The 26,469-nt window shown below is 40.1% G+C and overlaps 1 protein-coding gene across 1 annotated transcript in view; it reads right to left on the bottom strand.

Moving 5' to 3' along the window:
* The window catches only part of LOC137136702 (protein unc-13 homolog B-like), a 73,284-nt gene that overhangs the window by 35,703 nt on the left and 11,112 nt on the right, over nucleotides 1-26,469 (bottom strand). Inside the window, exons 2-13 of the mRNA XM_067522353.1 lie at nucleotides 20,006-22,843; nucleotides 19,221-19,243; nucleotides 18,501-18,550; nucleotides 18,289-18,364; nucleotides 13,250-13,324; nucleotides 11,591-11,810; nucleotides 11,003-11,230; nucleotides 7,845-7,986; nucleotides 6,320-6,489; nucleotides 6,011-6,126; nucleotides 5,342-5,505; nucleotides 3,285-3,435 (exon numbers count right to left, since the gene is read on the bottom strand). Coding sequence (XP_067378454.1) covers nucleotides 3,285-3,435; nucleotides 5,342-5,505; nucleotides 6,011-6,126; nucleotides 6,320-6,489; nucleotides 7,845-7,986; nucleotides 11,003-11,230; nucleotides 11,591-11,810; nucleotides 13,250-13,324; nucleotides 18,289-18,364; nucleotides 18,501-18,550; nucleotides 19,221-19,243; nucleotides 20,006-22,691 — 4,101 coding nt within the window. The 5' untranslated portion in view covers nucleotides 22,692-22,843. The remainder of the gene's footprint in view (nucleotides 1-3,284; nucleotides 3,436-5,341; nucleotides 5,506-6,010; nucleotides 6,127-6,319; nucleotides 6,490-7,844; nucleotides 7,987-11,002; nucleotides 11,231-11,590; nucleotides 11,811-13,249; nucleotides 13,325-18,288; nucleotides 18,365-18,500; nucleotides 18,551-19,220; nucleotides 19,244-20,005; nucleotides 22,844-26,469) is intronic.

Genomic DNA, 26,469 nt, shown 5'->3' with positions numbered 1-26,469 from the left:
TGTATTTGCCCTGTCAGCTAACAATTGTGTGTCGGCTGCTATTAAGTATGATCCACACACGTTGTTTCACATCAAAGAGCTTATGGAGGACTATGTTACCTGGACCAGGTACAAACCATTCTTCCTGTCACCGGAGCACCTCCTGCTGTCTAAGGGCCGCGGCAGGAGGAAACAGCGAGGCTCCAGTGCGGGTGTCCAGACGAGTTTCGAGGAGATACCAGGCAATTTAGATTTAGAGATGATGATCATACATGCTTTTCTCTCATCTCGTGTGGATTATTGTAATTCACTCTTCACTTGTCTTAACAAACGTGTTATAAATCATCTGCAGATTGTTTAGAACTCAGCAGCGAGGCTTTTAACTGGAACCAGTAGAAGATCCCACATCACATCGGTTTTATATTCTCTTCACTGGTTACCAATCAAATTTAGAATTGATTTTAAAATTTTCCTTCGTGGCAACCCTCCTGAGTACATTTATCACCTGTTGACCCGTTATGGCTCCTTTAGAGCATTGAAATTGAACAATAAATTTTACTTACTATTTTTTTTTTTTTTTTTTACTTAAAACGCCACTTGCAGCCATATTGGTTTAGCCAGAAGAACACCCGTTTGCTTACCTCTGAACTTCCAGTCATGCACCTTCCAGACTGTCAGAAACTAGAAGTGGTGTCCCGAATCACTTTAGCAGTGATGGGTATAATGTTAAGTGGTAATGTTTCATGTCCCATGTACATTTACAGAACCATAAGTTAAAAAATTGCTAGGAGCAGTTCACCCAATGTCCACAGCATATTTATTCCTTTTGGCATGTTGTCTCTCCAGGCAGGCAGTGCAGGGTAGCAGAACCGGTTCTTATTATCGGATACTGCTGGTGTTAATGTATTGTGATTGAAAGCATGTGTGTATTGGACATATGAACAGTGTTACAGCGCTGTCCTCATGTTTCTACAGTCTATAGTTTTACAGAGGACTCAGAAAATGAGACCGCCCAGTTGGCTCTGATGGAGAAAAGGGGTCTTGAGGGCTTTTTCCACTTCATAAGGTTGTACTGTATTTCTACCAATGTTTTCAGGGGAACTTGAAAATGGAGGTAGCATTTGAAAATAATGATTCGTCTTCAGATGTTTCCCCACTACTTTTGGGTTCCGCAGTGTCTGACCCTCAACTTACAGGATAAGATGAAGGACAAAATCATGAGGTTGCTTTAGACATGAGATTTCTGTGGTTTGATTTTATATCTTTACTAGCTTATTTTTGTGTTCTTTATTTCATTTAATTATTGGTGTTGTTCAAAAACACTTTGCCTCATTTATCATCCTAATATATTATTTCTTTATTTCATTTAATTATTGGTGTTGTTCAAAGACACTTTGCCTCATTTGTCGTCTTAATATATTATTTAGAGCTCACAGTCAATTTATTAAAGTAATTAGTTTAGTTTTTATGTATGAAGTCAACACTTATCAAATTGGCATTCATTGGTGTTAATTCTCTAGATAAATCAATATTTAATGCATTTATTCATATTTAACTTAGGGGGCCCGGTGGCTCAATGGGTACAGCATTGGGTTGGGATACAGGAGATGGGGACAAATCCTACCTCCAGCAGGTGTGGCCCCACCCAGCCACAAAGGGGCACCTTTTGGTGCTGGTCCCAAGCCCCAATAGAATTGGGAGGGTTGCAGAGCGAAGGGCATCCGGCAAAAACTCATGCAAGCTGAAAGCCACACATCTATTCATATTGAAATTATGCGGGTTGTAATTTGACAATAGTTTTCTAGTTCTCTATCATCAATCAGGGAAAAGAAACATCTCAATGAATCTTTTTTGTTTGTATCGCCGACTAATTAAACCAATACATGCCGCCGTCTCTCATATATCAGAACTAGTACGAGAACTTAATTCAGCACCATTGGCAAACATCCCAGGAGTCATTAAGCTTGGCCTCTAGTTGTCATTGCCCACGGCCTGTGGCTCCTGTGGGGCCCGTGAGCCAAATTTAAGGCCACCACAAAGTTCAAAACTGTTACTGAGGTCCCACAGTGACAATGGGGAAGAATATTTGCAGCATAAAGAAACACCTACTGGTTCTGTACAGCTCATTCTCATTGTTGTCTATGTGAAACACCTAATTTAGCGTATAAAGATCTGTGTATTACAGCCGACCCAGGCCCCCTTACGATGCTACTGAAGACCAAAATCTAGCTTTTGGACTAATTTATGTGTTTCCTAATTGCAAAACAGTAAGTCACCCTTCATTATTTTAGGGAAAGGTTATTCATATTAATCGTCCATTTTATAAATTAATGACTTTGTTATGAAATGTAAATTTTCTAGGTTATCATAACTAAATAAGTAGGAGCTAAAAAAAAAAAAACACAACATATTAACAAATGTTGCAATGAGAAAAGAAACTGTCAAAAAAAATTCCAACTCAAAACCGTTTAGAGAATTTTCAAGAAATTCATGAGTCTGCTACTTTCAGCTAGTACTAACACTTGTGCATGTAGGTTTTGAGATCGTACCACAGCTGGTAAGTTCAGATTGTTGTTTTCCAGCAGTACCAATAACATATTAATCACTCACTGCTTCTCTACAACAGAAACTCATTATTATCATTATAGCACATTAAAAGATACACGTGATCCACAGGGATAGAAACTATGAAAAATGCAGCTTTACAGCTACAGTGTGTTTAACCTGCACCTCTCCATAAGTTTTGGAACACATTTCTACTAGAGTAACCGTAGCTTCAATTTAAACAATGTCTTTTAGCTTTTGGCATAGCTGATGTAGACATTGTTATTTCATTTCACTTTTACTTACTAAGAACTAAATAAAAAAGTAAAGTAACTTTGTGGTAACACGCAACAAAGAGCCTCTGGTAACTAGAAGGTGCTTATGTTAGCATATTGATTTAATAATCAGTCGTAGATTGCAGGTTAGAATGTCTCTAATCAAATATATTATTGATATACTAACCCAACAATGACCTACAAGCACAGAAAAACTCATCAACTGTTATTTCAAATTACTATGCAGATCAAAGCTTTCAACACTGATCCAACAACTTGGTTAAATTATATTGAGCAATGGCTTTGTTTTGAAATCCAGTCAGTTGCCACCAAGGGTGCAATAAATTATTATAATGTATCAACAGGTGACGCATTACAAATAAATCTGCTGATTGGTCAGATTAGTTGGCAGGTTGGATAGTTTCATTGTATTGAAAAGATGAGCGTTTATCTCTGTTTATCTTCATATTATAGGTGCTCACTTACCCCAAAGTTGGAGGCTGCAAATCTGGCCGGAGCTGAGACGTTGGTGGAGGCGGTGGGATGGGCGTAAAAGGCATTGATGTTGGCCAGTAGGGTGCTCATCACTGCCGGCACCCCTGACAACATGTACTTAGACGAGAGGCAGGAAAAATGGCTGAGAAAGGAGGAAAGGAGGGAGGTTTAGGGAGGGAAGTAAATGGTCAATGAAAGCGAGAGATTGGGGATTTAAACAAAAGCCAGGACAGATATGAGCAGGGGTGGGAGAAGGTTATGGTGAGATGGGCAGAGAGAAGTAAGATGAGACAGATTGAGACAGAAGGAAGGTGGGTTGAAAAGAAGACAAAGACGCGGGAGAGAGATCAGATGCATGAAATAAATTACAGAGAAGGAAGATGCAAGATGGGAAAGAAAATGGGGTTGGGAATAATTGGAGAGAAGAGGAAAGAGGTGAGAAGAAAGCCAATAAATATAAATTAAACTAAGATGAAGTAAAAGATCACCAGTGTACAGCTGTATTCTTTCCATCTTTCATGAGTGAAACTCAAATTCACACATGCAAGTACAGCACAGATTAGCTTTCTATTCAATTACCAAACAATTTTCTGACACGGTTTGCAGGTAGGAGAGCCAGACTTGCACCATGTCAGTCATTGAAGCAGAGCAGCAGCTTCAGATGAGTTTAGATCCACTACAGAGCCCAACACACATTCACTGTGGTTGCACATGCTGAGGTGTTGAGTATGCAGTTGTGTTGCTTGTAGAGTTTTGTGATGCAGAAGTGACACTTGAGCAGGTGAGCAGCCAGTGTATACACAGCTGCATCGGTGAAAACGGAAGCATAGCGTTTTCATCACATGAAGCTGACATGAGTGATTTGTTCAGACCTGCTGAAAGTAGCAACCTAGCAGCTGTTTTGGAACGGAGAAGCCTACAAATACCAACTCTGGTTATTGCACCACAGTCATGTTTGGATTCCTCTCTGGTCTTGGATTGACTTAGTCTCAGCTCTGTCCATCATCCTTCGCTGGATCTGGACATTGTCTTTTTAGGGGTTAGGTTTAGAGGCTACTTGGATCCAGGAAACCTCACATGCCGTTGCAGTGGACACATACAAGTATCACTCCAACCCAGGACAAAGAAGCAGTAAAAGTTGTAAGCTCATGGACAATTTCCTTTACTGTATCCCTGAAGCCACTTGAATTTCAGACTATTGTTGATTTAAAGTTATAAAACAATGGTTCTAGTTCAAGTTTTGGACATAATTTTACATTCTAGGGTATGAAATACCTCATTAATAAACACAAATTTCCATTTCAAGTGGCACTAGACACAAGACAGGCTCTATAAAACAAACCATTTATGAATTGTGGCAGTGGTTTGCTACATACAGCTAAATTACTGTCAGTGAGATGTGAGACATTTATTAAGGGCTACAATGCTTCTGTATATTTGAGTCAGCATTTTCATTTGGCTTATTGACTTCTTTTTGCATTTTCAGTGGTACAAAGTCTGGGCCATCAACTTCAATTTACTCAACGCTTCCAAGTATGATTTTACTGTATATGACTGTGGTCTTCTACCAACAGTAAGAGCAAACGCAGACCTTGTCTGTCGTTTGAAGGTCAAATTACAACATTTTTAAGGTAATTAAACCAGTGAGTATTTGGATGTGCTTTGTGTGTGCTCAGTGAGATTATCCTCTCTCCATATGCAATGAAAGAGCCTGGAAATCTTTTGAGGTGACAGGCCGTCATTTTTCATTAAACAAGATAATCTCATTTCCATGCTGTTTATAGTTTATGACAGCCCTGCCCACATCTCATCCCATTAACACATGCACACACACACATACACACACACACTCACAGTCCTAAAAAAAAACAGTACACACACTAATTTGAAGCATTTCCTGATTGTATTTAATCACATATGCACACGACTGCCCAATTTCACAGCCTGTTGAATGAACCGATTCTGTGAATGCAAATGTGTATACGCATGCACACACACACACAATTACACATACATAAACATTCATTCACAGAAAGCAATTGGCTTACGTCATGGCCTGGTATATAGACTCAATGCCATAGCGCATGGCAAACTCATCCACGATTTCCTGTGGCAATTCGTCAAAGTAAACCTTCCATGCGTCATCTCCCTGAGCCAGTGGGATCTTCACCAGACCACCTCCTTCTATGTCCGTTGAGAAGTGAAACAAATTCTACACAGAGGAGTTTGAACGAATGAATATTCACAAACATATCACAAACACTATTGTTGATCAAAAAATACATCATACATGTCATTGTCCTTGCTGTTATTTCAGCTACAGTCAAAGATTTTTTTATATCCAGTGGAACAAAGAAGAAAAGTTCAATGCCAACTACTTGGGAACCATCTTGTGTATAATATTTGACTAAACTAAACATGATGAAACCTGGATGCAAACGAGTCTGACGTTCACTGCTGCAAAGGAAAGGTTGAGCACTCAAAACAAAGTTACTTAGAATGTCACAGAACTTTGATTTTTTTTTGGGGGGGGACTTGTTATTGTTATTGTGAACTACATCATTTAAAGGTAAGTGAACTGAACCTTGAACTGGCTCTTGTGAAGTGAGAACTTGTACAACACTGTGAGAGTCAGAAACCTGCTACTCTAGCGTTATTACTAATCTGTCGCTGGTTTCTCCAATGACAAGTAGAGTATGTGTGTTTGTGTGTGTTACCTCATGAAGGCACGTGTACTGTACATGATAGGGTGCCACCTTTTCCTCCCCTTCTATCTCCACACTGATCTGAAGACGAATGGCACCAGACACCGCTGACTTGTCTGTTCTCTTTTCTGTATATGAAAAGACACACTCAACCACTCTGAAGCAATACATCCCCTCAGAACTGAACTTTGAAGCTGAGCACAGAACCAACTGCTGTGGCCGTGAGCCAAACCGCAAAACACACTCACACCAATTGTACACAAGGATTTACACTCATTCGTTTTTCATATTCCCATAGTTGTGAGTGACAAAAACACACACCTAGATTGTACCACACGTCCATCTCTCCACTCAGAGTTCGGACCTCTATGATGCTCTGACCCAGGAAATCATCAGACTCCCTCTTTAAACGCTGCTTCACTCGCGACTTAATGTCATCATCTTCGTCCCAGACACGTAGTTTGATCCGATCTGATGAGTTATGGCACTCGCTGCATAAACAGAGGGCAAGTGTGTGAGTGCACGTTCAAAAATCTATGCGGTTCTTTTAGAGAACACATAGTATGATTTCTTGAACTGTGCACAGGAAGAAAATTGGATTTCTGTGCTAAACTCTGGCTAAAGTTGGAAGGAACGTGATAAACACTTGAATGGAAATGTTCATACATCATTTTAATAAATATATTTTAGTTAAGAGCAAGTTAAGATGGATGTTAAACAAGTTCAAATAGTGTTTGCTGTTGAAATAATATTTTTAACAAATAAGTTGTGACAATCTTAATATAAACATTTATAGATAACTATAAATGTTTCACCTGCAAATCACCAGTACTGTGCACAAGTGACACAACCACTGATCAGAACTTTTCCACCTACTGACCAAGCCACTACTACATATTCAATATCTCCAATTTCTTCTCTGACAGTATATCACACATTGTTTAATTTTTTATGTTTAGTGCAATCTTACCTCCTGTACAAGTAATCATGCATTTCCTGTATGCTGAGTTGCTTAATTACATACATTCTACCTTAAAAGTTCTTTTAAGCAGAATATCAAGCAGAAAATGTTACATCCATTAACAAATACTCAAGAGCCAAACTCAGAGAAACAGTAGCATGGTTACAGTGCAGCGTCCGTCACACATGCACACATTTACCCGTTTACCCACTAATGGTGGTGGAACCTAACTACATAAATATTTCTACTAAAATACATTTGTGCTTCCAGTTACCTTATTTTTTTGGCAGTAATAGTTGCTTTGTATTTAATAATTTACAGTTTAAAAAAGCAAGACAGGTGATTTTTCTCCTTTTTCTGTACCGTTTGGGTGTTTGTTAACTATTTTATTCAAGTTTTTAAATCGGCGGACAGCTTTATTAAACGCTGCTTCAAACAGCATTCAGCATTAATGAACACCACGGTGCACACGCCACCACAAAGAGCAATGGGTCGGTGCAGCTGACTGCTTTTCCAATATGCCGCATATAAACAAGGTCCCGTGAAGCAACAAACATGCAATTTCACTGCTTTAAATACAGGCACACTAGCAACGGTGGCCCCACAGGAAAGTGTTCAAATGTGCACATACGTGAGATTCATGTTCTAATGGAGCTGCATTCATAAATGCAAAGTGCAGTTTCTTGATTAAAAACAGGTATGGACTCCCGAACCGTTTGGCTTTCGATATAAAAAGTGTGTGTGGTGTGTAATATCACCTGTGCATGTTTAATTTTGGTCCACAAGACCTTTCAGTAAGCTACCTGAAATTTTGTGTGCAAGGTGAGAGTGACAGTTACCTTTTTTGTCTTTACAACCAGGAAGAAACAAACAAGCTCAACTTACAAACTAAACTTTTCCTCCCAGACTGGGTTCAAGTTGCCATAGATGGTTTTCGTTCTCTTCTTGGTTTTGCCAACTTGGATAGTGACATAAGGGTCACTGGAGCCTGTCCTGTCCTTGGCCTGAAGACCCTGTGCACTGACAACTGAGAACACACACACAGACACACACACACGGAGAATGACTATGAAATAAATTGCATAACAATAACAAACACCTACTCTCTACCATTATCTTTCTGTCTCATTCACACACACATATACACTCACACACCAAAACACCAGATATCACCCACACAGTTATGCAAAGCCACGTAACACAATACTGATGAGTCAGAAGCAGATGTTGGGTAACAAGGCTTCTTATCAAATGACTCGTCACCTGAGGTTCGGCTGTTTTGTGGGGCAAGTAGTCAGAAGACACTTTTAGGACACCAGGAGTTCGACACTTACAAGAGACAAAAAGCCGCTAAATTCAGCTGAAACCAGTGGATTAAAAAAAATATATAAAAGCTGACATGCATATTTTGTGCGTATTGATTGTGTATCAACGACCTACAACGAGATAAAAAGCTGTGACACTTTGATTTAAACTACATCAACATAATAAATGATTTTGCCTTGATGCCCGTCTGTCTGGCTTTACTGGTTTCCAAATGACAGAAAACTGCTTTGATACATGAAGATTAAATGGAAGATTAGAGGGAAGGTCAACAGGTATCAAGGATGCAGTTTAGGTGAAGAATAGCTCCATGCTTGCTGCTGTCACTGCCACTTTAATCCAGGTGAGAAGAAAAGAGAGATCTGCAACAGATACCCATGAGTGTTACTATTTATAACTGCAGTACTTTAGCTGTGGCACGACGAAAGACAAACTAAGCAACATGTCTGCCAATTTTCCAAAAACCTGTTTAAAGGAAACCGACTAACCTCCTTTCATCCAGGTAGCACACGGTGAACGCGTTATTCAGACGGACTGAGAAATCAGTCAGGTAAGAAGGTACAAGGACTGATTGTAATGAACTGCTTCTATTCTGGAGCAGATGTGCGTCGACATTGAGAAACAAGACACCATGAGGCATCTTGATGCACGTCATCATTGACAAATATAAAGATGTTTATTGGTTTTCTCTGAAAAACGGTAGCATGAGAGTGTAACACGCTGCTCTTAGCTGAAACGTAGGCAGACAGATTTATTAGCCTGTGACCTGGCAAAAGTATTTTCCCTCTATTTACATCCTATATTTCCCACTAACAGTTGAGACTGGAAAATACACTAATTCCTCCTCTGCGGTAAAGTGAGATGAGAAAACTAGAATCCAGGCAAGTAAAAGTCAAGTAAGCTTTTAGTCAGTTGGTTAGTTTCACTAAAGCTGGAAACCAGGTAAAGGTAATTTTCAACTTTAGTTTGTGTTTAGGTTAAAAAAAATAAAATAAAAACACAATATCTAACAGTAAGCTAACTGCCTTTTACTTAATCTCACCATGTATTAAGCCAATACCATCTATCAGTCCTTTAATCCATCATCTTTATCACCGATCCTGTTAAGGATTGTGGTGCAGCCCATCCCAGCTGTCATTGGGCACATGATTTGCTGTGGCGTCCCAAAGGAAAAGAAGAAGTTAACCTAACTCGCATGTCCTTGGATTAGAGAGCGGATAAACAAGGATCAATCAAGGTCAAAATCTAATTTGGTCAATATAAATTTGACACTAGTCTAGTATGTTGGATCAGGAAGACTGCTCATACAGAGATATAAAATGTATTCCTTCCAACCCAAGTTTTCAACTTTTACAAGTTTTAAAAGTTGAAATATGAGCAACAACTTTATGGGTTTGTAATTGCTATAAATTAGAATATTTTATTTACAATGTTTGGAGGAACAGCTAAAAGATATACTACATATAAAAACATGATAATTGGACAAAATCCGTTGTGAAAATCTGTGATCTCATTTATCAACACTGCAAAAGAAACATTATGTCAAACCTTTATTCTGAAAAGGTTAGATGCCTTTAGCTAGAATGGCAGTTCTGAATGTGACAAAAATCATTTAATTACATATCCAAAGGTCTCTGAGAATTTGAACAACTTGTGGCTTGACCTTGACCAGCAGAAATGTGAGTGATGACTATTAACACCTGAGCATGAATGAAGTTTAAGTGCCAAGCTGAACGCTTGTCCCTGGATCTCCTCTTTAACGGAACTCACTGGTGATTGGGGAGACAAGGTGTGATGGCTGTCATGGCAACACTGCTGCCATTATACAGTGTGATGTGTCTGGTTGCTTTGGTAACACCTGATGATGCTTGCCAAAGGGTGGAGGAGAGATAAGACTGCTTGTCTGTTCAGATTAGTGAAGCTTGCAAGTTGCTAACACCATGGTTTGAACTACACTTCAGTTTTGGGGGGGGGGTTCGACTTCACCACCCACTATGACCTCACAATAAAAACATAGAATTATCAACTTTCTGAGAGACCTTGAAACTAACATTCATGGCAAAGCTGCTGTATTGGATTGCATTGGATTGTACAAGTGTACCTAATGTTGTGGCTGACCAGTGTAAATGATAATGATCAGCACAGCAGTGTTACGGGGGTTTGGCAAACTGTAGTCGATAGAAGTTCTGTACTGCAGCTTGTTGCAGCAAAAACAGCAGGAGAGCAGAGAGAGAGAGAGAGAGAGACCTGCCAAAGATGGAATACAGCTGATCGGAAACTAAATCTGTCCACGGTAATATCCATTAGGGTTTGGAGACCCCACCGCCCGCCCCAAAGGTTCACGTCTGGCTGGCCAAAACAGTTTTTCCACCAGTTCAGAACTGACGGTTGGAGAACAGAAGAAATTTTCCTGAATGTGGGATGGATGAATTATTTTTAGAAATGCATCATCAGGTGAAAACTGCCATGCTGCTTCACCTTCACAGAGCTGCAGAACTTCACAGCTGTCATCAGCAACGTCTGTGTTGTTTTCCTTGGTTTATAACTTAGTACACCAGTAGTTGGTTTCTTCCTCAGGACATTCCAAATGGTCGTACTGGCTATGGCTGGTCATTTTGGCTTAAAACTATTAAAACAATTTTTTCCCCAATATTGTCAGAGGCATGTACTGCATAATTGCATACATTCTTATTTAACATTTAGAAAGCTACGAGACGTACTGTTGATGGTGATCTTGGCTGACCACTTGGATGTGCCATCCAGAACGCTTTGTTTGACACTCTTCATGTTCTGGGCATGGACCATCTTGGGGATGTTAAACAACTTTCGTATTTCCTCAAAGATCTCCGGCTTGTTCCTCTCGCGGATCTTCATCCGGTCCTTCATAGCCATGATAATGTGCTGGGTCCGGTCTTCTGCCCCCGTCTTGGAGCTCTTCTCGGCTGCCCCTGAACAAGGCAAGTGGCAGAAAACATATGGGTGAATGATGTCTTGCAGAGGTTACAATTGAGAAAAAACGCCACTAGAAAACAGAGGACATCTTAATTGTAATCAATTTAAAGGATACAGGAAGTGTTTGTCAGACTAATTGTAATTGAGTTTCCTATATGTAAAATGAGACTGTATTAAAAGCAAACCCATTAGGAAAGTTAGAATATTACACATCTGGCATAATCACTTTTTTTTCATCTTTTGACAGAGTGCAATAACCTATTACATCAAAGTCAACAGAAAACATTTTAGTGGAAGGAGATATAAATGTGTAACACAAAACGGTTTACAGAAACTAGTTCAATGCTTAGACTCACTCTGCAGGCAGTCAGCGTTCAGCAGCTCTTGGCATTTCTCGTGCACTTTGACTCCACACTCGGCACAGCGCATCCCTTGCCGGGCAATGCCCCACAGCAGACCCTCACACTCGTAGCAGTAGGTGGGCGTGGTGGCCGTCCACACCTCAAAGTTGTGGGGCGTGGTGCAAGAGATGGGGTAGATCAGAGCTTGCAGGGTCTTCTTGTACACATGTTTTTTCTGTTGGAGCAAAGGACGATGAAAGACAGATTAAGGAGAGGTGGAACGGAAACCGGAGGTTTAGAAGCAGGACGAACGCTTTAAAAAACAGAAAAGAACAAAATGACAAAATTGACAGTGAGAAAGAAAAGGGTCCAAATATGATGGTGGACAGTGGTTGTAAAGACAAAACAGCGAATAACAAACTAAAGAGAAATGTAATTATGTCAGTTTTTTTTTTTTTTTTTTTACAATTCTTGGCTTCTCCTCTGATGATCTAAATTCTGCAGTTGTCCTGTGTAGGAGTTTGTGGGAGGAGGTGAACACATCTTCATAGGATGAGAGGACACCTTGAGTAGAAGCCCAGTTTGATTTGGTAAATAAAGAGTGTGTATAAGGGGGGTATGTGAGCCAATAGTATTTTTTCCTCTTCTAGTAGTGTCATTGGTATTAACATTATTTCATTTGCTTTCTTGCAGTTTCTTTTAGTTCATCATCTTTGGCTCAACACTAAGGGCCAACACGGATAAAATGGGAGCGTCGCGGGAGGAAGTGCATCCGAGGAAAAGAGGAAAAAAAAAAAAAAAAAAAAAAAAAACAGAAACCGACATGCCAAATCAACATTTGTCAGTTAAGCTGACAAAACTAACACATTTATTTTTAAAACAATTTTAGTATTAGTTACTTATTAAGACTTATTAAGATTTATGACTATTCTGTCATAATATCAGAGCCCTCCCGGGTTAGCGATGGTGCACACGTGAGGTAGTGGCCACCCCAAAGTCAGTGCCGGCCTCAGCCTGGCAACTCCTGTGGCAATGGCCAGGAAATGACACTAAGCTGCAGGGTTGTGTATGGTTGTCTGTCGGTAACCCCGACACATACGGGTGACCCGTCCAGGGTGTTCCCCACCTTGTGCTCAATGATGGTTGGAATTAGCTACAGCACCCCCGTGACCCTTTAATGAGAAGCACTTTAGTTTATTTAATTATGTTTCATACTGTATGAATTATAATATTTTAAACTTGACAGCTGCTCTCTTCTCTACTATATTTTCTTTTGCATTCAGTGACATTTTATCAACATCAATTTAACTCTTAATCACCATCATGAGGACTTGACAGAATAAAGATGGGAAGGCAAAAAAATAAACAACTGTCTACTGGCTTCAGAAACGCCTGAAGCCATCGAAAGCTGCCTCAGCAAATCTGGAGCCTGCAGTGTACTGGATCTCCAACAAACATACAAACAATACAGCTACAGAATAATGACAGCAGGTGTATACTTGGTGAGAAAAGTGTGAATCAGCATGTGTGGGTGTTCAACTAAAAAAAAGGAAGTTTAGGATTGTGTGGATCCCCGGTAACTGGCATCCGGGTGACAGCAGGTCTTCCAGTAGCAAACTATAAAATCACAGCTTCAGTAATGAGTTTGTCTGGCATATGTGCTTGGCCACTCACAAGCTCTTCGTCTTTCAGGGAGGTCCGCGTGGCCAGTGTGTGGGCGAGTCCAGCTTTCCTGGACTTTAGCATAGACTGCAGAGCAGAAAAGAAAAATGAAGAAAAAGGCATCAGTGATAAACAGCCAGTGTGCAAAAGAGAAGAGGCAAAAGAACTTTCAGGTAACCGATAAAAACTGTTTGTGATGTTTGACTTTGAAAGTAATAAAATCTTGACACTGCACAAACAACACACATTTGTCCCACTTTTTTCTCTTTGAAGACACTTTCTGAAAGACACATTTGTCATTTATTCCCTCCTTGATGACGCGTTTGTATTGCTGGTGGCATTAGGGAGGTTTCATCCACAGTGCATTACGTGTCAGCTACTCAAAGAATAGTTAGAAATTTAAAAAAAAAATGTGTTTATTAATAATCTTTCAAAGAGTTCGATGAGGTTCATTAAACACGAAGCTGCAGTCAGTTAGCTTAGCTGAGCACAAAGTGAGAAAACAGCTTGTCTAGTTTTTTCTTAAAAAAAAAAACACAATTCACCAAGCAACACCTTCAAAACTTGCCTACAAGTGCTTTATGTCTTGTTTACTTTGTATAGCCAGAGCACATTCTGTATGTGTTGGACTATTTTTGGCTCAAACCAATAACTTCCCATAATTGTTGCTCTGAGTCTGCCTGTAAAATGGAAAATTGTTATTACCCTGTTTGTTTTGTACAGATGAACCAAGCTGTAAATTAATACCTGTAAACACAGCCAGGTGAGCTGCGTCTCAGTTTCAGGTCTGTGTTGCTAAGCTAAGCAAATCTGCTATACACGCACAAGACTGGCCTCAATCTTCTGAGCTCACCTTCTCTGTAGTATCAGTGGAACATAAACTTGATCTTAAATATTTGTGTGGTACGACTACAAGAACAAACAAATAGGATCAGATTTTTAGGCTTGAATGCAGTGGTTGCTCTTTACCAAGCCCAAAGCTTCTCATTCAACCCGAAATCCGTCCACAGAGCCTTCTTCAAATAGTCTAGATAGGCAGCAATGTATAGCATTTTTTAATGGTCTCCTAATGATGGACTCAAGAACATCAATACTAGGCACTGCAGGGGAGGCCTTTAGGTCCCTAGATGTTACTTTGGAGTACCCAAGTCTTTTGTAACCCGTTCCAGCCCGGTGAGCATCAGCAACTTTTTATCTAAGGTCTATAGAAACTTCTTCCGTTCGAGCCACAACACACACACACACACTTCAAAAAACCTGTGTTGTCAAGATCATACTTTGATAGTCAAACCCAGGTTTCTCTTCTTACAAGTCCCAGACTCATGTGTCCTTGTCATCCAAATGACAAAGTCTAAATTCCCGAACCAAACAAATGGCAAATTCTAGTGGTTCTCATACATTTGCTGTACACAGATAAGATTTAAGATCAGGAACCTTTTTCTTTGTGGATAAACTAGTTTTTTGCTATTTTGATTCCTTTTTATCAAGCGTTGTGGTAGTGGACTGGTGATGATTGTCTTATCCGAGGTCATTTTTATGCAGGAAAAGATACAATTTCAAAGGGTTCATTTATGTTCAAATGCCACCATATCTCTTCATCTCCTGCATAACTTAGGAACTGAAGTTCAAATGTATCTTTCATTCCACAGAAGCACTTTAAAGCTGCGATACCTGAGAAATGTCCTTCCATGGCCCTGTATTTCCCCCCCCCCCAATAAATTTAACATAAATTTAAGTAACATAAATATTAAGGAGATTTATGTCAGTGCAAACACTGACATATTTGCAGTATATGGATTTACATTTCCTGAAAAAAGAAGTCAGATTAAAACATTTTAAGTGCCCCATTTCACTGGAAAATGTTTATCACACTGAGACTATGAAGAATACACGGATAGCGACTCAACACAGCTTCTCCTCATGTATTATGAAAGTGACAAGAGCACATAATGCAAGAAGACATGATATTATCCTCAAGAGAGGAGAAGTCAAGGCACAATCTAGTCTAAAAAATATGCTGCTTTCCTATTACTATTACTACTAATACTATTCTAATCAATCTGGGAAAACAAATCAGTACTGAATGCTGTTTTGATGCAGCACTGCATTTTTGCTCTCTGTTCCTTTGGGCTTTTTCTTCCTAATTTTTTTAAGCTGATGTAATGAACTTTAAGAAGATGGACTAAATTGTCGAAGAGCCTTTAAATCTCTTCATGAATCCTTAGAATTCTGTTACTGAGTGTTTGTGACCCTCACACTGGAATCTCCTGTTCAAGTTTCTTGGATCTCACAGAGTGAAAATGTACAGCTGCAGGCAGTGGGTTTACAGAAATAAGTAACTCAAAGTGAATCTGAGAGTAAAAGGAAAAAGGCACAATTAACTGTAACATGTATCAGCATTTGTTTTTTCAAGAGGCAGATGTATAATTTTAGAAAATGAAGGTGTTGACTTACTGAATCGCAGCAAGACAAACATGTTAATTAAAGGACTTGTAGCTAAAACACCAATCAGAGAGAAATGCCTCTCTCTCTGTCTCCGTCTCTCTCTCTCTCTCTCAAAGCATCAACCGGCTGCAGTGAAGTTAAAAGCATTCACAAGAAGAAACTGATTTTTCTTGTGTTTGTTAGAACATTCTGAAATCCACGTGAATAATAACTGGTATCTGTAGGAGTGTGTGCATACTCACACCCAATTTCTGTGAAATTCAAAATGCTTTGCTACAATCAGGCCCACTGCAGTGTGCGAAGCAAAGTCTAACAAAGAGAGTAACTGAAATCTCACTTCTCTTTTACTCACCATAGCCTGAGGGCCGACGATGGGGAGAAAGACAACATGTGCAAGAAAAAACAAAAAGAAAGAAAAGGTTAGAGACAAACAAACAGCCTCCCCTCTGAGGGGAGCAGCAGCTTTCACATTGAATCCAGTTATTCGGCACTTGCAAACAATTTAGAAACACAGCAGGAGCCATCGTAGAAGTTCCCTTTCATGCATTTATCATGTAGGAAACCTGCCCATAATTGTTCCTAAAGGACCATGTTGGCAAACTGTGACTTGTTAAACTGTAGCCACTCGGTTCAGCTTGTTAACGTGACTCTCTTTGCTACTTCCAATGCTGAAACAAAAGTTAATAGCCCACTGCAGTTGAAATCCTGGCAAACATCTAGCGCACAGCAGTTGCAAAGAGAAACAGAGTACACATAGAAAATCCAGCAGAAAAAGGAAATAACACTACAGTGTGCATTTTATTTTTGTAGACAAAATGGAAAACATTTAAAAAAATACGAAAAAAAAAACTATGATAGGTTTGGTGACCAATACTAGATATCAGTTGTTACTTTCTACCATCTGTTTGAAGATAGAAAAATGCAAATAGATTTGTGAAATCCCTGCCTGTAGGCAGTATCAGAGAAAGAGGAGCATCTCTAGCCATTGTAGCTAATGCACCAACTACCAACTGACAAATTTTCAAAAGCACAGATTCACATAAATAAAACTACTTTATCTAGAACAATTTCAGAACATAGCATGCATACAAGATTTTTAAGAGTTTTTAAGAGATCAATGTTGTGCACTGACACCATTCATTGAATCTGCTTATGTTTTCAGTAAATGGGAAAATGCATTTATCCAATTGCAACTAAAGAGCATCAAAAACATGCGAAGACAATGTGATGGCCGCAGCCTTGGCCACACCCCAAATTTGTGTGGTTGTGTTTTCACTCAGTACTTAAAGTAATTTGAACTTAATTTCTCGAGTTACCATTCTGCTGGTCCGGGGATGTTGGTCACTCAAATAAAAATTGGACTGAGGCGCTAATCAGGCTTAAATACTTTCTACTAGGCCAAGACTGTACCAAGTCCCCTGTTGGAAGCAGGGAGGGGAAACTATGGGAAAAGTATTGATTTAGTTATTAGTTCTCTCATTTAAAACTCTGTTACACTTTTTTGATGTAGATTTTTTTGTACATTTAAAAATATAGGAAAGTTATTAAACTTTCTGTCTAATGTAGGTTTATAATTTGTTCAGTTGCAGTAATGTCTACCTCTAGTGTCTAATATGGGTTTGGCAAGCCAGTATATTTGTTGCCCCCCGTGTCATTTGGGATCGGTCAGTTTTGTCTTTTTTCACTTTAGGTTTAGGGTTTTTTTTTGTTGACTTCTTTTAAGGTCCAATTTTGTTAGTAATGAAATTTTCTTTCTATATGTTGGATTTTGGATAAATGAAAACCCACTTTTTTTTACCCGAAAATGGAATCATGTCAAATGGACTTCTGAAGGAACAAGCAACACCTCAGGACCAGAATCAGTAGCTGCATCTGAAGGACAAAGGACAGTCGTTTGAGGATGACAATGTCCATTTTTGAAAGGGGAAACAGTTGGTATAAGGGGAGTATGTGAAGACATTTCCATATGGCTTCACATGCAGAATCCTTCTCTCAACAGAGGAGGAGGCCTCTGGCACAACCTGCCTCCCATTTTTCATGCTGCCCTTTCATCCCTCACCAGGAAGATTAAGACCACTTCACTCATCCAGCAAGAGGGTCACACATAATGACCCTCATATTAGGGGTTTAGGTTTGTAATCGTTACATCTTGATGCCTCCACTCTGTTACCACCTTCCACTTTAATGAGCCGATTCAGGCCAGAGTGGAACAGAGGCTACTCTGGAGGATGTAACTGGTTCCCTGGGCACTTTATTCAGACTGAAGAAGCTGCTTGGATAAGTAGCGAAACATTTCAAAGTCCAAGTCCATTTGACATGATTACATTTTTGGATAACCAAACCTGGATGACTGAGAATCTTCACAGACACCTTTTTTTTAAAAATATAATTCTTGTGTCCTCTGTCTACCTGCTCAGTCCCTGACAGTGAACATGAGCGTCAAACGCTTAAATCACTCAATGTATGTGTGAGGCATTCAAGGTCTTGCAAAGCATGAAGTTAAGTTGTGCTTTAAGAAGCTCTTGGAGCTGAGTGCCACTCTGACCAGCGCAAGGAGTTTAGGTGTGAAAAATACAATCGTTACACATTGAGTGATGTATACTCACAAGTTCACTAACGAGGGGAATGGGTCTCCTCTTGCGCAGGTCTGGCATGCTGTCGATGCCAAACGGTGTGTTTGCCCTGTACACACACAAACCAAAATGCAATGATGAATATTTAAAGACAGAAAATCCAAGTGCAAAGACTGCATCAGGTAATTGCAATTTCTTATTCACACACACACACACACACACCAGACCAAAATGCATTTACTGACCCTGGCTTGGCCCATGGTTGCTTACTGGGGTCACCATCTTGATCTCGGTTCTGAAATAGAATGCCAGAGGTCAAAAATGTAGCCAACTGAGGGCTGATGACCTTGGAGCATGCGCACATATACAAGCATAAGAAGAAGAAGAACGTGAGAAGAACAACCAGGAGAGAAGGACTGGGCTGGCTGAGTTTCAACGCTGCATGCCAAACAGCACATTTCAATTAACTATATTGCCCCCACACATATAGGAGTATCATAAATCTGGTTTCACCTTATAAAATACGTAATATAAAACCGCACATATCTGCTGTAAACAACCACAGAATACTGACTTTTGCCTCTTAACACTGTTTTTTTGTCTGGCAGCTATTAAAGAAATTCCAAAGTGACAGTAAAAAAAAAAACATAGCATAAATAATATATTTTATCAGTATTGTTTCCTTTGTTTATAGGTTTCTTAATTTTATGACTAAAACAACAGATGCTCTTATAAAGGCACAGATAGATTGAGGACGGTGTCCAATAACCTAAATCAATTTTGTTAGCATTACATTGAAACACAGTAGGTCCTTTTCAGGAGGACAGAAGAAGAAGGTTCAGATGGAAATATCAATACAATAAAATCAAAATGAAATATAAAACGCTGACATGAGAAAATTGTACATAAAAGTATCTTTCAGTATGTTACAATGTTAATAGGATAGAAACCACAAAAGATGTAACCTGATCGCCATCTTGACTTCCATCTGTAAAACAGAATAAAAAATAATCAGTCATAGACGAGTTATAGGAGATGGCAAGACACAACCTGGATTATTAATTTTTTTTAGAAATACTTGAGTGCTGTCAAAAGCAGCATCACCGAGTTCTCAGATAGATGGGTTCATAAATGTTTCATTAACATGTATAATATATCATGTAAACGACTCTTTATATTATTAATATTTCCCTTCTCCTTACTCTTTAATGTCAAGCATTCTTTCCAAGGACATAATTAATGTTCCCTAATTCAGCAAATGGCCACTGCTGGAGCCTTAGAGAAGAACAAGGAGCTACTGAGTAGCAAGTGATACATTACTCTCGAGGTGGTAGAAAATTACAGCATCGTCTGAGACCGCTTGATACAGCCAATACTCTAGGGACCTTTGTTCTAGGGCTTATTCGTAACTACGGGATACCAGAACGTATCCTTTTAACACATACTGATTGCATTGCTCCTGCGTCAGATCAGAGTTTCAGCAACACTGAGAGGCCTTGGAAAAAGAATGCTTTTTGACAGGCCAATACTTTCATGATCACAAAAGATTAATAGTTTCCACTAATTACTTTCCACAAAATACATTAGTCATTCATAGCTACTGCAGGTAAAATACAGAAAATACCAATCCTTTTACCCTAAGGGTTGTTCAAAGCATGAGAAAGGGTAAGAATTAAGTGCGAAAGAAATAAAGAAAGAAAACTTGAAGAACACGATCTTAAATGATGGAATACAGTCTAGGTAAGACTACCTGGTTCAAAGTCATATTGAGAAAAGGACATGGTTATACTGGTGAGGTTGCGCCTGGTCTCTCTCTTCTCCCGCAGAATCTGCTGGAAGCTCCTCAGGCACTTTAGCCTGCGTTCATCCATCTGGCTGATCTCTGCATCTCCCACAGTCTGTCTCTCTGTGGGGGCTTGCTGTGGAAGTTGCACTTCGGCTTCCCCCTGCTCCTTCTGTGCTGCAGTCTCATCAACCAAGAGGGAGTCTACAGCGGTACACTGTGAAAGTTGGTCATCAACACTCGGATCTGCAGAACCATCTGCAGGAGCTGGTGCAGATGGCTCCGTAAGGCCATCAGGTGGAGGCAGTATTGCAGTGCTACTGGGTATAGGGTCAGGGTAGACTGAATATTCTCCTGGGTATGGGGAGGTCTTGTCTGATAAAGGAGGATGTTGGCAGGTGTCTTCAAACTCCAATGTAGGGCTGTTGTTCGCTTCTTTAAGCACAGGCTCCACAGAAGAAAGATCAGATTTGTCGAGAGAATTGTTTTTGCTAAATTTCCCAACAGCATTATTAAGATTAACCACATCACTTTTCACGGTTTTATCAGATGTTTGTTCAAATTGTGCCTCGTAGTAAGATGTGATTGAAGGCAACTCAGCCATAGACAGATCAGAAGGCATTGAGATTTCGGAATCTGTTTCCTCCCCGGAATACTGCGCTGCAGGTACTTCAAGTTTGCACAATGCTCCCCTCAAGGCAGAACTAAAACCCAGTACAGCTCTGCTTATGCGCTTGACATTAAAACCTCCTGCTTGGATATTTGCACTGCCAGGGAGAGGGAGTTGACTTTCTGCGCTGTGGTTAGTGGCTTTGGGCTCCTGAATCAGCGGCCTATCTACATCAGATACAGTGGCACATAGGGATGCTTCAGTCCATGTCACTGCTGAAGACTTTCCATAGACTAAATAAGTTTCCTGATACCTATCACCTTGAGAGTCAGTTAGATGCCCATAGTCAAATTCCTCTGCTTCTATATCATGCCCACAGACTGAATGGTACAGAGATTTTTGTGGGTAAGAAAAATCAGCAATGCACTCATATCCCACAGTGGGGCTTTCCTGGTTGATATCGGATGGACCAGGAATCCCAGAGTGGGTTTTGGGCCTTTTCATCCGTGACTGCTGGCCCTCCCTGCTAGAAGTGCTGGCAGGTGAGTTGTAATGTTTTTTCCCAGAATGAATAGAGAGATGTTCTGAGCTTCCAGCAGAGCACTTCCCTGGTGTTACACCTGGTGGTGTACCGTATTCTGCACCACTGTAGTGATCCCAGCTAGCCACTCCTTCACAGCAAAGAGGGCTCTCACTTTCATGCTCCTCCATAGAGCTGCCCCTATGGTATGCAGATTCCCCAGCTGCACTATGTGGTGGACTTTTTTCAATCCAGTGTTCCTCTTTGTCATCAGGTGTTTGTTGCTTTCCTCGATGACTAGAAATTTGTCTGTCTAGGTCTGACTCAGACTTGGAGCTATGGCCAGAAGACAAGGAGCTGGTGCTTGGGCAGTCATGGTCCTCCTGTCTTTCAAGGGAGCCAAAGCTGAGCTTTCTTACTATACCACATACAGGGATATCTGAGCTATGATCCGAATTATCCTCTGGTTCTTCCAGTTCCTGATGATCCACTAAATCAGCTATTGGGGTCACAGTAGACTCTGCTGCCATTGGTGGAGGTAATCCTCCATGGATGCTATGGTCCTTTGAACAGGACTTTGATATCGAACTCCCTAAACTGCCATAAGCACTTGCTGGCCTTCTGCGAGGGGGTGGTCCTTCCTTGTACCCTATCCCTGACCAGTTACCTGCGTGCACTCCTGAACCATCCTTGTTGCTAGAACGAATGCCCTCAATCTCCAACAACACAGCATCTACACAGGATGATACTTCCTCAACTGACCCTCGAACTGAAGTTAGGTAATCCCTGAGGTCAGAGATTTCCTCCTGGATTTTGTTGATCCCCCTCAGCTCTTTGAGAATGTGTTCAATTATGGCACTTGACTCTTCTTCTTTATCTTCATCCTCCTCTAGGAGTGTACCTGGTATAGCTCTGTTGAAGTTGTAGTCCATACAGTCACCAGTAGAATGTGGTCTCTTTGGACGAATACGAGGTGAAGCAAACTCAGTTCTGGGTGATCCGGCAAATTTTGTACCATTCATGTCTGGGCCAATTGGACTGTAGTGTGGCAGTCGTATGTGCTCAGGAGCTGCCCCAATTCCAGCTTCAAAGGAGATTCGTTTCATATTTGCCGGGGATCTGCAGCTTTTATGTTGCAAAGTACAGGGTATTCTTATACATCCTTCCCTGTTCAGCTCCACCTCTCCTACACACGGTGGCCCTGATACTACTCCCTTAGCATTTGACACTTTCGGAGAGTAGGTTTCAGCCCTTGAGCTAACATTTGGATACATGCTTCTGTGCTCTTTTCTGCCCTCCAGTGTTTCTCCTTCTTCGTCCTCAATACCTGCATAATAGAGGTGTGATTCCGGGACGTGGTGGTCTGCAGACCCTTGCAAGAGACGATGTATTTTACCCCGAATGACCAGTGCTACCCTGGGGTTTGGAGCCCTCTTTTTGGGTGGGTGAACTTTTGCCTTTGTGCCTCCTTTAGGGGCAACACCAGCTCCATGTTGTCCATTGAAGCGATTTCTAGAGAACATATTCTCAAGATGGCAAAGTGTCCTTATCTAGTTCTCCACATTACCAGTGGGAGTTCAAATTAAAATGCTCCCAATATCATGTTTATTAATAATGTCTTTTGGAAGTCTAGGAATGTTACTCAGGCCAACCACCTAATGCCAGTGGTCCATGACTAAAATGAGAAGAGAAAGATATTTCTTTAATGAATTCAAATCAATATACCACCATCAAATAAATAGCGAGTAAGTTCTGTTTTTGCAAACACATTTTCTCGCTTTGGCCAGTGAGCAAAAGTAATATACTTTTTGTATAACAGATGTTGTTAGCCAAACTTAATCAAAGGTGAACATCTGGTGAACTTGAGGATCTACTGTATCTACAGAGTATAAGTTGAATGTAAAAGCAAACCCATCATTTCTGGATAGTAAATGCTAAATTACAGGAATATCCAATTATAATGACCACAGGAAGAGGTTCAACGGGAAATGAGAATGCTGTATGAGGAGTCGTGTTCCAGTTCATCGGTCGGCAATTCAGCTCTCAGGACTTTCATCAAATGCAGTAATGAAATGGTTCTTTTGTTTCCAAATTAAATTTTGCAAATATTCTTGAAAACAGACGGCCTAAATGTTGTTGCAGTGTATGATATGGTCACAGCCCTTTTCCAATGCCCTTAAATTATTACAATTGTACATCATCCAGTTTCTGATTATAATAATTAGAGTTAAACAAGTTGCAAAAAATGCATTCCATTTTTAGGGTTTCTGACAATGACAATCAAACCTAAAACCTGTCCTTGTGTTTTCCATTTGTCTTTATGTCACAATATCTCAGGACCATTTTGAGGGAACCTTAAATTTGGCACAAGCATCGACTTGAACTAAAGTGTGAAACGTCCGTTCCATTATTGCCAAGACAATCTCTCTGGAATGCATGGTGAGAATGTCCTTAAGTGAAGTGAAGCGACTAGAATGTGTGTCTGGACAGAGATTTCCAGCTAAACCATGAGGTTCTGAAAGCGAAAGTACAGTAGGAAATATGCTGCAGTCAAAGCAAAATCAATTCCGTCTTGAGGGCAGACCAGCCACCAGATTAAGGCAGATATGTTCAAACTCAGCTTACATTAGTTAATGCTTAACCTAACACTAAAATACAACAGTTGCAGATAATGCTAAATATAAAAGTACAAATACATTAAAGGATCCTGTTTTAATTAGCTTCCTTAAAAGCAGCATGAACAATATATTTCAAAGCTAACACCAACCAATTATTACATGGGGAATTATTTGTATTGTATAATAATTTAATTTAAACCAATTTTTCCAAGTGTGTTGGGCTGTGTTGGTTAATCATGGAGGTTTTGACTGCTATTAAACTGACAAGTATCTGTGTAAGAAGACAACAGGTTAGGATACAAAACTGACACAAAGTCAGCAACTCCCTACAAGTATTTCTGTAAAAACGAAACGGAGATGATAAAGTTTCTGCCTTGTAGAAACTCAATGAAAAATTATTCAGTAGTTAATATCAGTTCAAGTTAGGACTCTAAATGAATTTGGAATATTTCTTTTGTTTCAAATTGCAATGTAAAAGCATTAAAAATGTGCACGTACCGGCTTCTGTGGCCTATCCAGTTGAGGCTCATAACAGAATGTAGAGCTATCTGTCATACCAGCCAGATTGCTGAAATGGATCAAAACCAAACCTATACTTGAGAGAAACTGGGACTGTATAGGAAGAAATTCTTCTATTTGCAATAGAATCTTGCTCAATGGTGACGCCAAGGTCAATCGAACCTGACAATATCACAACCACACAGTTCAGGTGAAGCAGATGTCTGCATGATAGACCTATAAATTCATGAGCTGGCAGGTTTGTATCTGTGTTTCTAGTTAGAATTAGACTTATTTAGTCACAAACAGCAAGATTTAAAAACCAGGTTTAAGGTACGAGCTGTTCTAATGCCGACATCTTTTCAACCTTTGCTCGTGGCAGAAAACTCTGGTCACTGGGTTGTGGCAGCATCACCATGACTGTGCCCCTGAGCAGCTGGCTGATGGCAGGTTAGGAAGCCCCCATCATTCCCATCCAGCCCTACTAATTAGTGCACTGCTGAGGGGGAGGGAGGCAACTTTGGGCAGGTGCAGGGCCCCCTAACCATGTCAAGACCCACCCCACCCTCTATAAATATGACACTATGGCTCGGTTTCTCTGTGCAGCCCATTCATGTTCAAAGCCCTTATTATCAAAACCTACAATTTGCATAACATTACAAAAGATGGCTCCTTTCTATTGTTTCGTTTATTCATCTTGCTGCATCTCCTGATCGTGCTCCTGCTCCTTTTAGTTGTGCCTTGATGCTGGGAATGATCCCTCGCTTTCTCTCTGTCATTTCATTTTGGGCACGACCCAAAAGAGAAGCTCGTACTCAAGCCAAAAGGGGAGATGTTCTGGGCATCTGCCTCGGTGCCAGAAAATGACATAGATTACTTTGAAGATTTACCTCTTCCTCTCTGAATAATGCTGCAGCAAGGATTCATGTAACCGGTGGAAAATGTGAATGAAGAATGGCATGTCAACTTATCTAGACAACATAAACATATTCTTCCTTCACTGGTTGAAATGACTACAGTGGTTAACGTCAGTAACCTTTACATATGTAATTTAATAATAAAGTGTTCTTGCTGTATTATATAGTGTAACTTGGTGTGATGGCTAAGCACATTCACAAAAAAACATAAAATGAGGAGGAAAGTTTGGAACAAGTTTTACAAGCAGCTTCCAAGATCACTGGCCTTTCTGCAGTCTGCCAGTTTCACTCTGTGACACATACTGTACTGTATCTACTAAAGACTTGTCAGCCTGTGGGCAGGAAGCCATTTGAGGACAATGCAGAGGTTTATACACACCTACAGTTTAAGCTCTTTAGTCTGATTGTTGCCATTGTGTATTCACACAAGCAAAATGAGAGCAGTACACAAACGTGACATGGACATGAACACTGAATATCAGTCACAGCAGTTTCCATTTTACATGTGGTGCTGATACCTTAAGGGAGAAATAGATACAACTAATTAATACAAATGTTATAAATCAATTCTAAAAACAGTACAAAGCCAATGTTGAAATGCAAAGAAAGGTAAAGAGTGCCGGAATTTCTTAGTTCAAAATAAAATATAAGCATGCAAGGGTTTTGGAGAAGCTTTAGATTACGTATGATTACTTATGTGTATTACACATCTAAGAACTTTAAACATGGTGATGACTAAGGCAATAAAATCCATTTGTTGCCAAAATCTCCTACAACCTGAATACACAAATGTCATCCTACCCTTATATATACTAACCAGAGACATTATTTGGCTCCAGGATTTCACGTCAGAACAACCTTATGCAAGTCACTGCAGCTACATTGTGTATAAGTGACATCATCTTTGCTTGCATTTTATTCTATTGACAATACTTTTACCTTGACTATGTCCACTGTATTGTTGTTTCTATTCATCCCTCCTGCAGTGACAATCACGCTTCTGACCTGGACAACAGTCGAAGAATAAATTGATAAGCTTGAACGATTTAGACATTTCTACCAAAGCTCTGTCTGAACTCATTCTTGGTAAACAGCTTTTTCTCTTGACTGGACCAAGAGCCTTGTAAAAGCTTCTCAGCATGTTACTACTTCAGAGGCGAGAACTTATAGATCAGTGTCTAAAACGGCGTCTAAAGCAGGAAAACAGATCTTTCACTTCTGACTATCAATCAGAGAGCTTCACAAGCCAACATCCTGTCTTTTTCCAT

Source organism: Channa argus, chromosome 11 (genome assembly GCF_033026475.1).
Source record: "Channa argus isolate prfri chromosome 11, Channa argus male v1.0, whole genome shotgun sequence".
Lineage (NCBI taxonomy): Eukaryota > Metazoa > Chordata > Actinopteri > Anabantiformes > Channidae > Channa > Channa argus.
Note: the sequence above shows the minus strand (reverse complement) of the source record. Positions and strands in the feature narration are given on the sequence as shown.